Source organism: Fusarium pseudograminearum, chromosome 1, assembly GCF_000303195.2.
Source record: "Fusarium pseudograminearum CS3096 chromosome 1, whole genome shotgun sequence".
NCBI classification, from domain to species: domain Eukaryota; kingdom Fungi; phylum Ascomycota; class Sordariomycetes; order Hypocreales; family Nectriaceae; genus Fusarium; species Fusarium pseudograminearum.
The window spans coordinates 1,323,899-1,334,729 of record NC_031951.1 but is presented as its reverse complement, the minus strand read 5'-3'; the positions used below and the strand labels follow the sequence as shown (position 1 = coordinate 1,334,729).

Sequence of the window (10,831 nt, the reverse complement as noted above, 5' to 3'; positions counted from 1 at the left end):
TTTTTTTTTTTTTTTTTTTGTGTCTCAGAAATTTCCTTCGGTCATACCCGCGCCATTGTTGACAAGATGGGCCGAAATCGAGGTGCGTACCTACACATGTTGTGCATTCGTGAATACCATTCCAGTCCTTGGGGTTGGCTCTTTCGTATACGTTGCGTTGCGCTGCGCCCGAACGTGCACGCCAGAAAGACCTAAAAGGTGGTGCTAGTGGCTCTTCGGGCCCTTGCCCTGGCGTGTCCATGTTCAGTTTAGGTGGGCTTGCCCAGGGCACCCGATCCAAATTCATGGACTGGACAGCCTGAGATGACCCTCTTGTGCGCCTGCAACATCGGCCGCAGGGGGGGCCGTTATGGGTAGCGGGGACAAAGAGTTCCACTGTTCGTTGACGTATGGTGGCCCAAGGTTCCCTTGGCTAGTTCCTCTAGGGGTCCGGCTCTAATTGAAGGGACTGAGCGACGTGGACATATTGTCTACTTCCAGGGGGCCGCATGCCGTTCATAATATCTCACCTCATCCCGTCTCGTGCTAACTTGTTGGTACCGATACTTAGTTCTTTCGTTTATGTCCCAGTTCTCTGCTGGCACAAAGACACCTCCGCCTTCAACATCTCCTCCATCAGATTCACCTTACAAGCAAGGGCATCATCGCAGAACGAATTCTGGCACAGAACCCTTCCCTGATCATCGAGTCAGTACCGATATTTCTCGGCCAAACACACCGCCTTCGCGACCGGACTATGGCACACCTTTGAACGGCGGCTCCCCAATTGAACCATCCACTCGCCGACGACGCAGTTCATCCGCTGCATCTTCACGACCCCCGTCCATGGTCTTGGCTCACCAACCACCCATCATGGACATCACCGAGGACACAATCCCCGAACTCCAGCCTATCTATTCTTTCCTCAACAGCCACTCCAACAAGCTGTACCAAGAGGGCTATTTTCTCAAGCTCGATGACCAAAACACACGTATGCTTGACCTAGATCTCATTGCCGTTTTTACCATCCCCACATACCTATCCTACCCCTGACGCCAAGGGGACTCCACATTCACCACTTCACACATGTGCTGCAAGGATGTCCAGCTAACGACGTCGTTAACAGAGGGTAAACCCAACCCTGATAGAACCTGGTCCGAATGTTTCGCCCAACTTGTCGGTACCGTCTTGTCGCTATGGGATGCCTCAGAGCTCGATGCTGCCGGCGAAGATGGCGAGGTTCTGCCCAAGTTTGTCAACTTGACTGATGCATCGATAAAGATGGTAATTAATCCGGTCACGCGTTAATCGTGAAATTTCCGAACTCGACTAATACGAACTTCTGATAGATCGAATCCTTGCCTACAAGGTCTGCCGACGAACAGCCCCTGCAGAATATCTTGAGTATCTCCACAGCTGGAAGAAACCGATATCTGCTTCACTTCAATTCTCGCCACTCCCTGTTGCAATGGACCGCCGGTATCCGACTGGCTATCTTTGAGCACTCCTCGTTGCAGGAGGCCTACACCGGCGCTCTCATTGCCGGTAAAGGCAAGTCGCTCAACAATATTGGTGTCATCATGGAGCGGGCAAAGTTCCCCACCGAAGAATGGGTTAGAGTCCGATTCGGTGCTGGTGTACCTTGGAGACGATGCTGGTGTGTTATCACCCCTCCCGATGAGAAGCAGTATGCAAAGCTTCAAAAGGAACTTAAGAAGAGGTCTCCATACGATCGATCACCGGTTCCCACGCTCAAGGGAAACATCAAGTTCTACGACGAGAGGAAGGATGGCAAGAAGCAGAAGAAAGCGCAACCAATTGCCACCATTACCGACGCTTATTCGGCTTATGCAATTTATCCCCAGGCAAAGTCTTTGATTGAAGCGTCAACCCTGCTGAAGGTCGAGGGCAACATTTCTATCCATACTGATCCTCCTTCCTCCACTGAAGGTTTCGTTTTCATCATGCCAGAGACCCGTCCTGCTGTCACCGGATTCGAGATGTTGCTGCGTTTTCTCTTCCCTACATGGGACACCTTTGGTCTTTATGGTCGTCCCGGAAGACTAGTAGCCAGTACACTGGATTCCAGATCCCTCATGTTTGCCATGCCAAAGAGTCGACGTTATGGCTACCTTGAGAATCTCGACGTTTCCAACTTGATTCTTGAGGATGGCAGCTCGAACTGGGGTGAGCGAGATTGGAGAAAGAAGCTAAAGGAATCTACTGGTACTCGTATGAACGCCGTAGATGATGCGCCTGCAACGCGCTCTCGAAGTAACAGCCGAAAGAGCGTTAGGTTGAGCTTTGGGGATGGTCCTCCCACCCTCAAAACGAACTCGGACCAGCAAGTTCCCACTAGGTCTTCACGATCTTTCTCCCTTGGCGAGCGTGCTCGAACAGACTCCGCTCCTGCGGATCCTGCTCGGGTAGCTCTTGGAAGCCATGGTCGAAACTCATCTGACCCCAACCAACTTGGTGGTCCTCCCTTCCGCCCCGATGTCAATGGCAACAGCCCTTACTCCGCCACGCCACAGCGTGGTCAGACTCCTGTTGGGAACCAGGCTTCGCGAGACCAGAGTCCTGCTTACCAGAACGAACGTGGGCCTAATGGTTCGCCACCTCTGAAAGACCTAGATGGAATGCGCCAGATGCACACTCCCGAACCTGTTTCGCGCCCTCCTGCTTTCAGCCATGGCTCTCAAGGCAGGCCCGTCAGCAGAGCTTATCACTCACCTGAGCTCAGACGAGCTAACAGTAGGCTTTCCGTTACTACTCTAGCCCAGATTTCCTCAGTTGGAGGAATGGGCGGACCGAATGATTCGAGACCTTCTCCAGGGGAAGATGAGGTGGACGCTGCAAGATCTGGACCATCGGTACTGCCACCACACGCCAACTCCGTAGGGATATCTGCTAACGACAACCGCTCGCGTGAAGTTTTAAGCCCGACAAATCAGGATCCCTCTTCCAACAATCTCCCTCTCCCAGCCAACTTATCTCAACAGCGCTCTCGATCACCACTGGGCCAGCCCCCTCTCGGGCCACCTAGTCCTTATGGCCGCGGGCCAAACTCGCGCCCTGGAACTTCGGAAGGTCGACGATCCCCGATGCCTCCAGGTATGCCCCCTCAACAACGTCCTCCTCACCCGCAAAATGGCAATCGTCGCCCTGATATGGGGCCAGATGGGCGACGCCCTTCGGATCCTCGACGGCCGGGACCTGACGGAAGAAGACCCTCTGACCCTCGAGGCCCTGGTTTCGACGGTCACCGGCCTTCTGATCCACGAAGTCGTGGAAATGGTCCACCTCCCGGGCATGGACCTCCACCTTCTGGTCCTTACGGCAACTACCGTCCTGGCCCAGGTCGTCCTCCTGGACCCCCTGGGCCTCCTGGCTCATACGGACCACCAGGATCCCGCCCTAACGGGCCTCAGAACGGGCCTCCCAATGGCCCTCCCAATGGTCCTCAGGGACAAATGGCTCATCGTAAGCCTGTACCAGGACACATGCCTGGTCCCCCGCCACCTGGGCCCGCACAATTTGAGAATACCAAGGGTAACACTATGTCCGGCAGCAGCGCCATCACCACAAACGAGATCATCGATCACTATGCGTACGATCAAGGCCGACAGACACCTCGCCAAGGAACCCCAAACTCTGAAAGGCGACCACAACTACCTGGCAGACTGGAGAGTAATCAAAGCAGTCAATACGATGACCACTCTCCTGCAACTAGCCTCAGGAACTTTGTAGATTCATACGAGTACCAAGAACCTAAGCCACGTGCTGGTGTGCTGAAGACTGTCGGCGGCGCCGAAGAATCAGACAAAGAGTTTGATATCCCAGATATCAACTTTGGTCCAACCATCAACTATGGTGCTACTAAGAATAGGCCCCATACGCCTGGAGGTCATGGACCAACCCCCCCTCCTCACAAGTCTTCAGCCTCTCAGGGATCCGTCGGCCAAAAAGAGTCTCCGGATTCGAAGCGAACGATGGCCTGGTCACCAGGTGGAACAGCGCCTCCAGCGAGCACTCATGGACTGAGTGCCGAAGAGTTTGTGCAGCACAGGGCGGCCCATGCCCGAACCGCATCTAGCAACAGCATCGGTGGTAACCTCCCGAGCGCTCCCGGGCCTGGGATAAAGCGAAACAGCTCCTCCGACATACTACAGGCTATGCAAAACGGTCGTCACTCTCGAAGTACATCGGCCGATTTGCTTCAGCGACCTGGATCACGAGGCGCAAACTCGACCTTGAACTTTGCAAGCTCCGGGGAAACTTCAAGCCATCTGAGTGCACGAGAGCAAGAACAAATGGCCCGCCTAACTGGCCAACCTCTGCTTAGTATGCAAGGACATCAAAGACAAGGATCTCAAGGGTTCTCGCCTGGTCACCAGAGACAGGCTTCCTCGGGTTCAGGCTTGGTTGGTGCTATTGAAGCCCGAGAACGGGAGAAGCAGCAGATGAAGCAAGGGATGAACAGCCAAGCGGTCCAACAAGCGATTAGCCAACGGCAACAACAGCAGGCTGCTATGGCGTATCAGCAGCAGATGGCACAGCAACAAATGGCTCAACAGCAGATGATCCAACAACAACTCGCCCAGCAACAGCAAATGGCATATCAGCAGCAAGCCCAGCAGCAGCAGCAGCAAAACTATCAACAAGCATACCAGCAGCCAATGATGGGTGCCGGTAACATGCCCGCATACAGCCCCATGGGCCAAGCTCCTGGCCAGTACACGCCGGGTGGCTCCCAATACGGACCAGCATCTCAACAGATGGGAGGGCACGGACAGCCGAATAGTTTCTCACGACCGATGCGAGCTGCGCAACAGGTCGATCCTCGCTTCGTGCCGCCTCAAGGTCAATACGGCTCAACACCGCCTGGCACACAACAGGCGTCTCGCAGCGTCCATCCACAGTTCCAAGGGCAAGCGTTCTAGTCGGGATTTAGGAAGAAGCTCCAGTCAGGTCAGCATGAAACTATTTATGGGTATCGCATGATCACGGCGACTCGGAGTACAGACGAAACGGACGCATACATCATACGGCGTTTTGGGCATGTAGGAACATGATTTGACGGTCATGGGTTGAAATCAATTTGCATACCATACACTCTTGGGTATACAGAGAAGAGTTGCATTATCTTGGGTGTTTTCGCATCATATTCATTTATCATAGAGTCATTATCAAGCTAGTTAGCATACAATATTATGTTTCCTTATAATATTTATTTGACTGAACAACAAACCCTTCACTTTGTCTTGGGTCTATAAATGTGAGGTTCAACGTCTGGAAAACCTAATTGCTATAATACATGTTTGAGCACGTTTGTGACCAGTTACGTCATGATTGATGACATCGGGCCTTGTCAATTTAAGATCGTATTTATTGTTGGAATCGAAGTGAAAAGGACCAGTTATTGGATCGCGGCGAAGCGTGAGCTAAGCTGAGACTTTTGGCAGGCGTTGCTGTCCAGTGACTTTGCTTGACCCGCTCAACTCTGAAGGCCAGTCTCGAGGGCAATGGCCGGTAGTTGGCGCCTGACAGGCTGACGTCGACGTCTGCAGCCGTTGACTGTTTACTGTTGGAAAAGCAACAACCCGAAGCGCGTGACTTGAGCGCGCCTCGAGTACCGTTTCCACGCGCCCGTGTTACGTGGATAGAACGTGATGTGACCTTGTTTTGTTAAATCGTGAGCCCGACTTTTTTTTGCTTTCTTTTTGGTTGCTAAGGCATCCAGAACGTGTTTTGTATGGATCGTTTCCACTCTATTAAGCAAGGGGTCAAGCAGTAGGGTCTTGACGGCACTCAAACGGCGTCTCCCCGCCGCGCTGGGACGTGGGTGCTCGGGATTTATCAGCCTGGAAGCGAGAGCAGATGGTGCCTAATTACCAGGCAATTGGCCATGGCACAGGCCTGCTACCGCTGTTAGAACAGGTTCCGATCGCTATCAGCCAACCAGAGGCAGCCCAGGCAGTTCCATAGCCCTCGAGGCAGGCTGGGGGGAGGGACCTGCTTGTCGTGACGTTCCTGCCCATCTTTGTAGACTAAATCCATCCATTCGTTCCTACTTGAACCTCAATAGTCCCTTGTCGTTTCTTTTTCCATCCTGTCCCCCCCTCTTTGAATTCTTGATTCTTCTTCAACCTCCTCTTTTATTTACTTTTTGGCACTTTTAAATACATTTTGCTCCTTTGAGCCCATCTTGCGTCTGACGCACCGAGACATTCAACCCCCCGGCCGGTCGTCCTACCATCTCGAAAAGGTTACCCCAATACCGTATCTAAAGTAGGACTTTCCAGCTTGTAGCGTTTGCGCCCGTGATCGCCTCAGAACGTTGCAAGCTTTATTGTCTACCCGGAACGGTCTCTATTAAGCTTAAAACAGCAGTCTTGCATTGATTTGCGGCGCAGGCTGCTCGGGTCGATCCCAATGGACGGCGACGAGCCCACGCAGGGTATGTCCTCTCTGTATTGCTCAACCTCTCTCCTGCCTGCGCTGACCTCCTCATGGAAGCGACCCAGAATGTCCTCGATCCGCGCCGTATCGGGAAGCAAAACTCGGGCTTCTCAGACGAAGACATTTCCGATATAATATGCGTCCTCTACCCACACTCAGACTCGGCCCGCATCGAACTTGAACGCCTGGTCAACGAAAGCTCTCCCCATATCATCGGTAAGGAAGAAGCGGACGGTGTTGAGCCGGATTATGCCCTCGAAGACCAGGCTGGTCGATTTCTCGCCAACCCAGGAGGCAGCGGCAGTCATGCTATCATCCTCCGACTGTCGTCACAGCTCAAGAACCCCGCTGCTGGGTTTGTCTTTGGACGCAACCCAGCGCGATGCGATGTTGTATTTGTAAACGATCCCTTGAAGCGAGTCAGCAACATACATTTCCGAATATACGTCAACGAGTACGGCACCGTCATGATTGAGGATCAGTCTACCAATGGTACTATAGTAGATGACAACATTCTAAACGCAAATCCTGCAGTCAACCCAACAAATGGCCCATGTATCTCAAAATGGGTTCTCAGCTCTGGCTCCATCATCAGAATATTTCTTCACCAAAAGGCAAGAGATTTGACTTTCCGAGTTCGGATACCACGGCGAGATAATGAGTACGACCAAGCGTATACCGACAAAGTGGATGATTTCTTTACTCGCCACGGAATAAAACGTTCAAATGACACAATCACTCCTGGACCTGGTGGGCACGTTGATCTCTTCAAGCATCCAGCCCAAAACCAATTTAAAAGAGAGGAGACGGACGAAGCTCCCCAGGAAGTTCCTCTCAAACCACAGAAAAGGAGAGACGGAAACAGAGAATGGACGGGTTCTGGCAAATACAACAGAATTGGGACAATTGGAAAGGGCGCATTCGCGGTTGTTCACAGGGTCACGTCTAAGTATGACGGTTTACCCTATGCGGCCAAAGAGATTGAAAAGCGTCGTTTTATAAAGAATGGTGTACTCGACCAAAAGGTTGAGAATGAGATGAAAATCATGCAGCGGGTTGAACATGTAAGTCTCGCACCATATCGCCCTACTGTTGCTAACATCTGTCTCACAGCCTCATATCGTTCGCTATGTTGAGCACTTTGAATGGGATGATCGACTACTTATCATCATTATGGAATTTATCCCTGGTGGCGACCTGGGCAAACTTATCTCGGACCACAAAGCCATAAGAGAAGATGTTGTTCGAACCATGTCAGGACAGCTCCTAAGCGCATTGGGATACCTGCACGCCAACAACATCACTCATCGCGATGTCAAGCCAGACAATATTCTTATCAACTCTCTCAATCCTATCGATCTCAAACTCACCGACTTTGGCTTGTCGAAAATGGTGGATAGTGAACAGACTTTCTTACGAACATTCTGTGGCACTTTACTCTATTGTGCGCCAGAGGTTTACACAGAATATGCGGAGTATGATGATAACGGTGTACGTAGCCGGGGTAAGAAAATGCGACGTCCTCCGGGTCAGAGATATAACCATGCTGTTGACATCTGGTCTTTGGGCGGTGTGTTGTTCTACGCTCTGACTGCGTCACCCCCTTATCCAGTTAAGAGCGGCATCAGCTATTCTGAATTGTTGCACAAGATCATGACTACCCGGTTGAATATCTCACCCCTGCAGAGAAATGAAGTGTCAGATCAAGCCATCGACTTCCTTTGCAGAATGCTTGAGAAACGCCCAGAAAACCGAGCGACAGTGACCGAACTCGAAAGCCATCCTTGGCATACCGGCCCGCCATCGGTCATCAACGCCTCGCAATCTTTCGACGAGGTCTCGGATGACGACATGTTTGATAACTTCTCTCAGCTACAGCCCCGCCACTACGAGGAAGACCGGGTTAGTGACTCCATGGGTGAGGAATCAGAAAAGGAAACCGTGACAGGGCTACCGGAAGCCAACAAACCCAGGCTTTTTGGAGAAGTCGGCGCTTCTGCCATTGGCAGCTCTGGTGTAATCCCAGGCGATTACCTCAACCTCGAAGCGAGCAACGCTAGCACAGGTGAAACTGAGATTCTTAATCAAGACGAGGACGAGGCTTACCAATCAGACGAGGATGCCACGCCTAGGAGCAGGAACCGCCGGACATACCGCCAAACGACTGCCTCTATGGTTCAGAAACAGTCGGAAGACCAGCTTCAAAGCCTTGTCGAGAATGTGGCTTCCCAAAGCCTTGGTGGCGACGAACCTAGCGTGCAGTTTCCCGGGGCCTCTCAATTCTCCTTGCAATCGTCGGATTTCAATACCAGCAAACGCAAGCCCCCCTCTCAAGACACCAGCGACGAGTTTGAGGAGAGTACGCCACGCGGAAAACCTACGATGAAAAGATTAAAGTCGGAGGGCAATACTGAAGACATGACAAACGACGTAATTGAAGAGTATCAGCTACTGATTCAGGTTCCTGTAGCCGGAAAACCATCCTCAGGACGTCAAATTGACCAGCCTTTCAACAAAACATGTTTTTGGGAACAGGACAAAAAGACATGGCACTTTAACTACCCCGAGTTAACCCACCTCCAGCACAAAGCCTTTCAGCAGGCGGCGGAGACCAGGGGCGAAACGTTTGCGCCTGGAAAGACCCCATTGTGGGATCTTGCAATGAAGTATTTCTCTCCAGTCTCAAAAGCTGGAACGCAAATTAGCGAAACTCGACGGAGCTCCCGAACACCGCAGGGCACGACAGACGACGCCATGGAGTTTCCACCTACCGCTGCTGCCTCTGAGGACTCACAGATCCCTGACACGATGCCCACCACCCATACCCAGATCGTCGTCCCTGTTCAAAAACCAGAACCCAACAAGCAACTCGTTGGCGTTATTGAGTCCCATCCGGATTCATGTATACCTGGTATCACTATCCCTATCACCGACACTCTGGTTTCTTTTGGTCGTGGTCCTGCAAATACAGAACCATTTAGTGACATTTATGAGTCTCGTGTACCAAAGTATGCGTTCAAAATATTGCTCTGGAAAGATGGCGATACCTTCGACCCTTCAAAAGATCCATCAAAGGTGCCTCTCCCTTGGCTTCGAGATGAGGAGGATCCAAATGACTACAGCTTCTATGTCTCGACGAAAGCATCTGTCGGCATCAGCATCAACGGTTACCAGCTTGCCTCAGCCGATGCTAAGAACCACGGTGGGCCTTCTCATCACTGGGCTCGCCTCTACAATGGTGACACGTTAACAGTCTGGGGGACTGGCGACCGCAACAGCAAACAAACAAAGCTCAACTTCCAATGTCTTTGGGGTGCTTCTACCCGAGAGCGAGACGAAAACAAGGCACTGGAACTCGCACCCCGACCACTGGCCCAGAGGCTGGATGCCGCTTGCCAGAAAACAGAGAAACGCATGAAGGATGCTATAGAAAGGAAGAAGAAGGAGGATGCAATCAGTGCCGATTTACAAGAGCGCTCAGAGAACATCGACAGAGAACGAGCACGGAGCGATGCTTTTGAGATGAAACGACAGGAAGCTATCGCATATTTCGAATCGAGACAGAGCCCTCTGTCACGCATGGCTGCGACCACAAGTGCGCCCTTAGCAAGTCATTTTCTTGGGGTACCGTTGCCCCGCGTAAGTCCCGGCCAGGAGAACAGCTTCAAAATTCTGTAGTGGGACATCGGCATGCAAACATACATACAGTTCATTAGAGAAACATTGGTATTTTTAGGCGTCAGATCCCTTGGCCGGCGCTCGGATGATGGGATAATGCAGTAATGAACTCTTTTCTTTATATTGTCCTTGTCATTCTGGCGTGTATGTGGGTCGAGGAACGGCTGGTTCTACGGGAAACTCGAGTGATTTCTACAATAACAAGGTTCGTGATGCTTCAGGCGAAATTGAAGCCTTGTCAAGAAGGGATGGTCCCTGTTACTGTACTATCTTGGAAGACAATATTCGGGAAAGGAAAAAAAGCATGTGATTTATATAAAAGGACACACTATTACGTTCAAGTCGACTCTCCTTTCAACGTCTGCATTTCGTTGTGATAAATAATATTTAGTCTCACTCAAATCTGAATAGTAAAGGAACCGGTTTTGTAGGAAGTATCTTATTGATCGTCATACGTATATACATTACTCATTCAGTCGTTTCGTTCGCTAATAATACAGGTCATAGCAAGTAATCGTCCCAAGAAAAACAAATCATACAATCGTTCCCCTTCATATCAAATCATTATCATGCCTCTGACAGTCCTTTCCATGTTGACTTTTCGTAACTCGGAGCTTTTCATCCAGAGGCTCGATGTTTGTGCATTAAACATCCGTACATTCCCAAAAGTAAAAAGGGCCGCGATGGTGTTTCAACAGAAAATCTGGTCACC

The 10,831-nt window shown here is 51.2% G+C and overlaps 2 protein-coding genes across 2 annotated transcripts; both read left to right on the top strand.

Annotated features, from left to right (window-relative positions):
* Window positions 1-66: 66 nt before the first annotated feature.
* FPSE_00097 (uncharacterized protein) lies at window positions 67-4,922 on the top strand (the record flags this gene model as incomplete). The annotated part of the gene is made up of 4 exons (XM_009253217.1): window positions 67-82; window positions 551-970; window positions 1,106-1,263; window positions 1,329-4,922. The coding sequence occupies 4 exons, from the start codon at window positions 67-69 to the stop codon at window positions 4,920-4,922; spliced, it is 4,188 nt and encodes a 1,395-aa protein (XP_009251492.1).
* Window positions 4,923-6,414: 1,492 nt separating this feature from the next.
* Window positions 6,415-10,216, top strand: FPSE_00096 (uncharacterized protein; the record flags this gene model as incomplete). The annotated part of the gene is made up of 4 exons (XM_009253216.1): window positions 6,415-6,439; window positions 6,499-7,505; window positions 7,555-10,080; window positions 10,178-10,216. 4 exons carry the CDS (start codon window positions 6,415-6,417, stop codon window positions 10,214-10,216), a joined length of 3,597 nt encoding a protein of 1,198 aa, XP_009251491.1.
* Window positions 10,217-10,831: the final 615 nt, after the last annotated feature.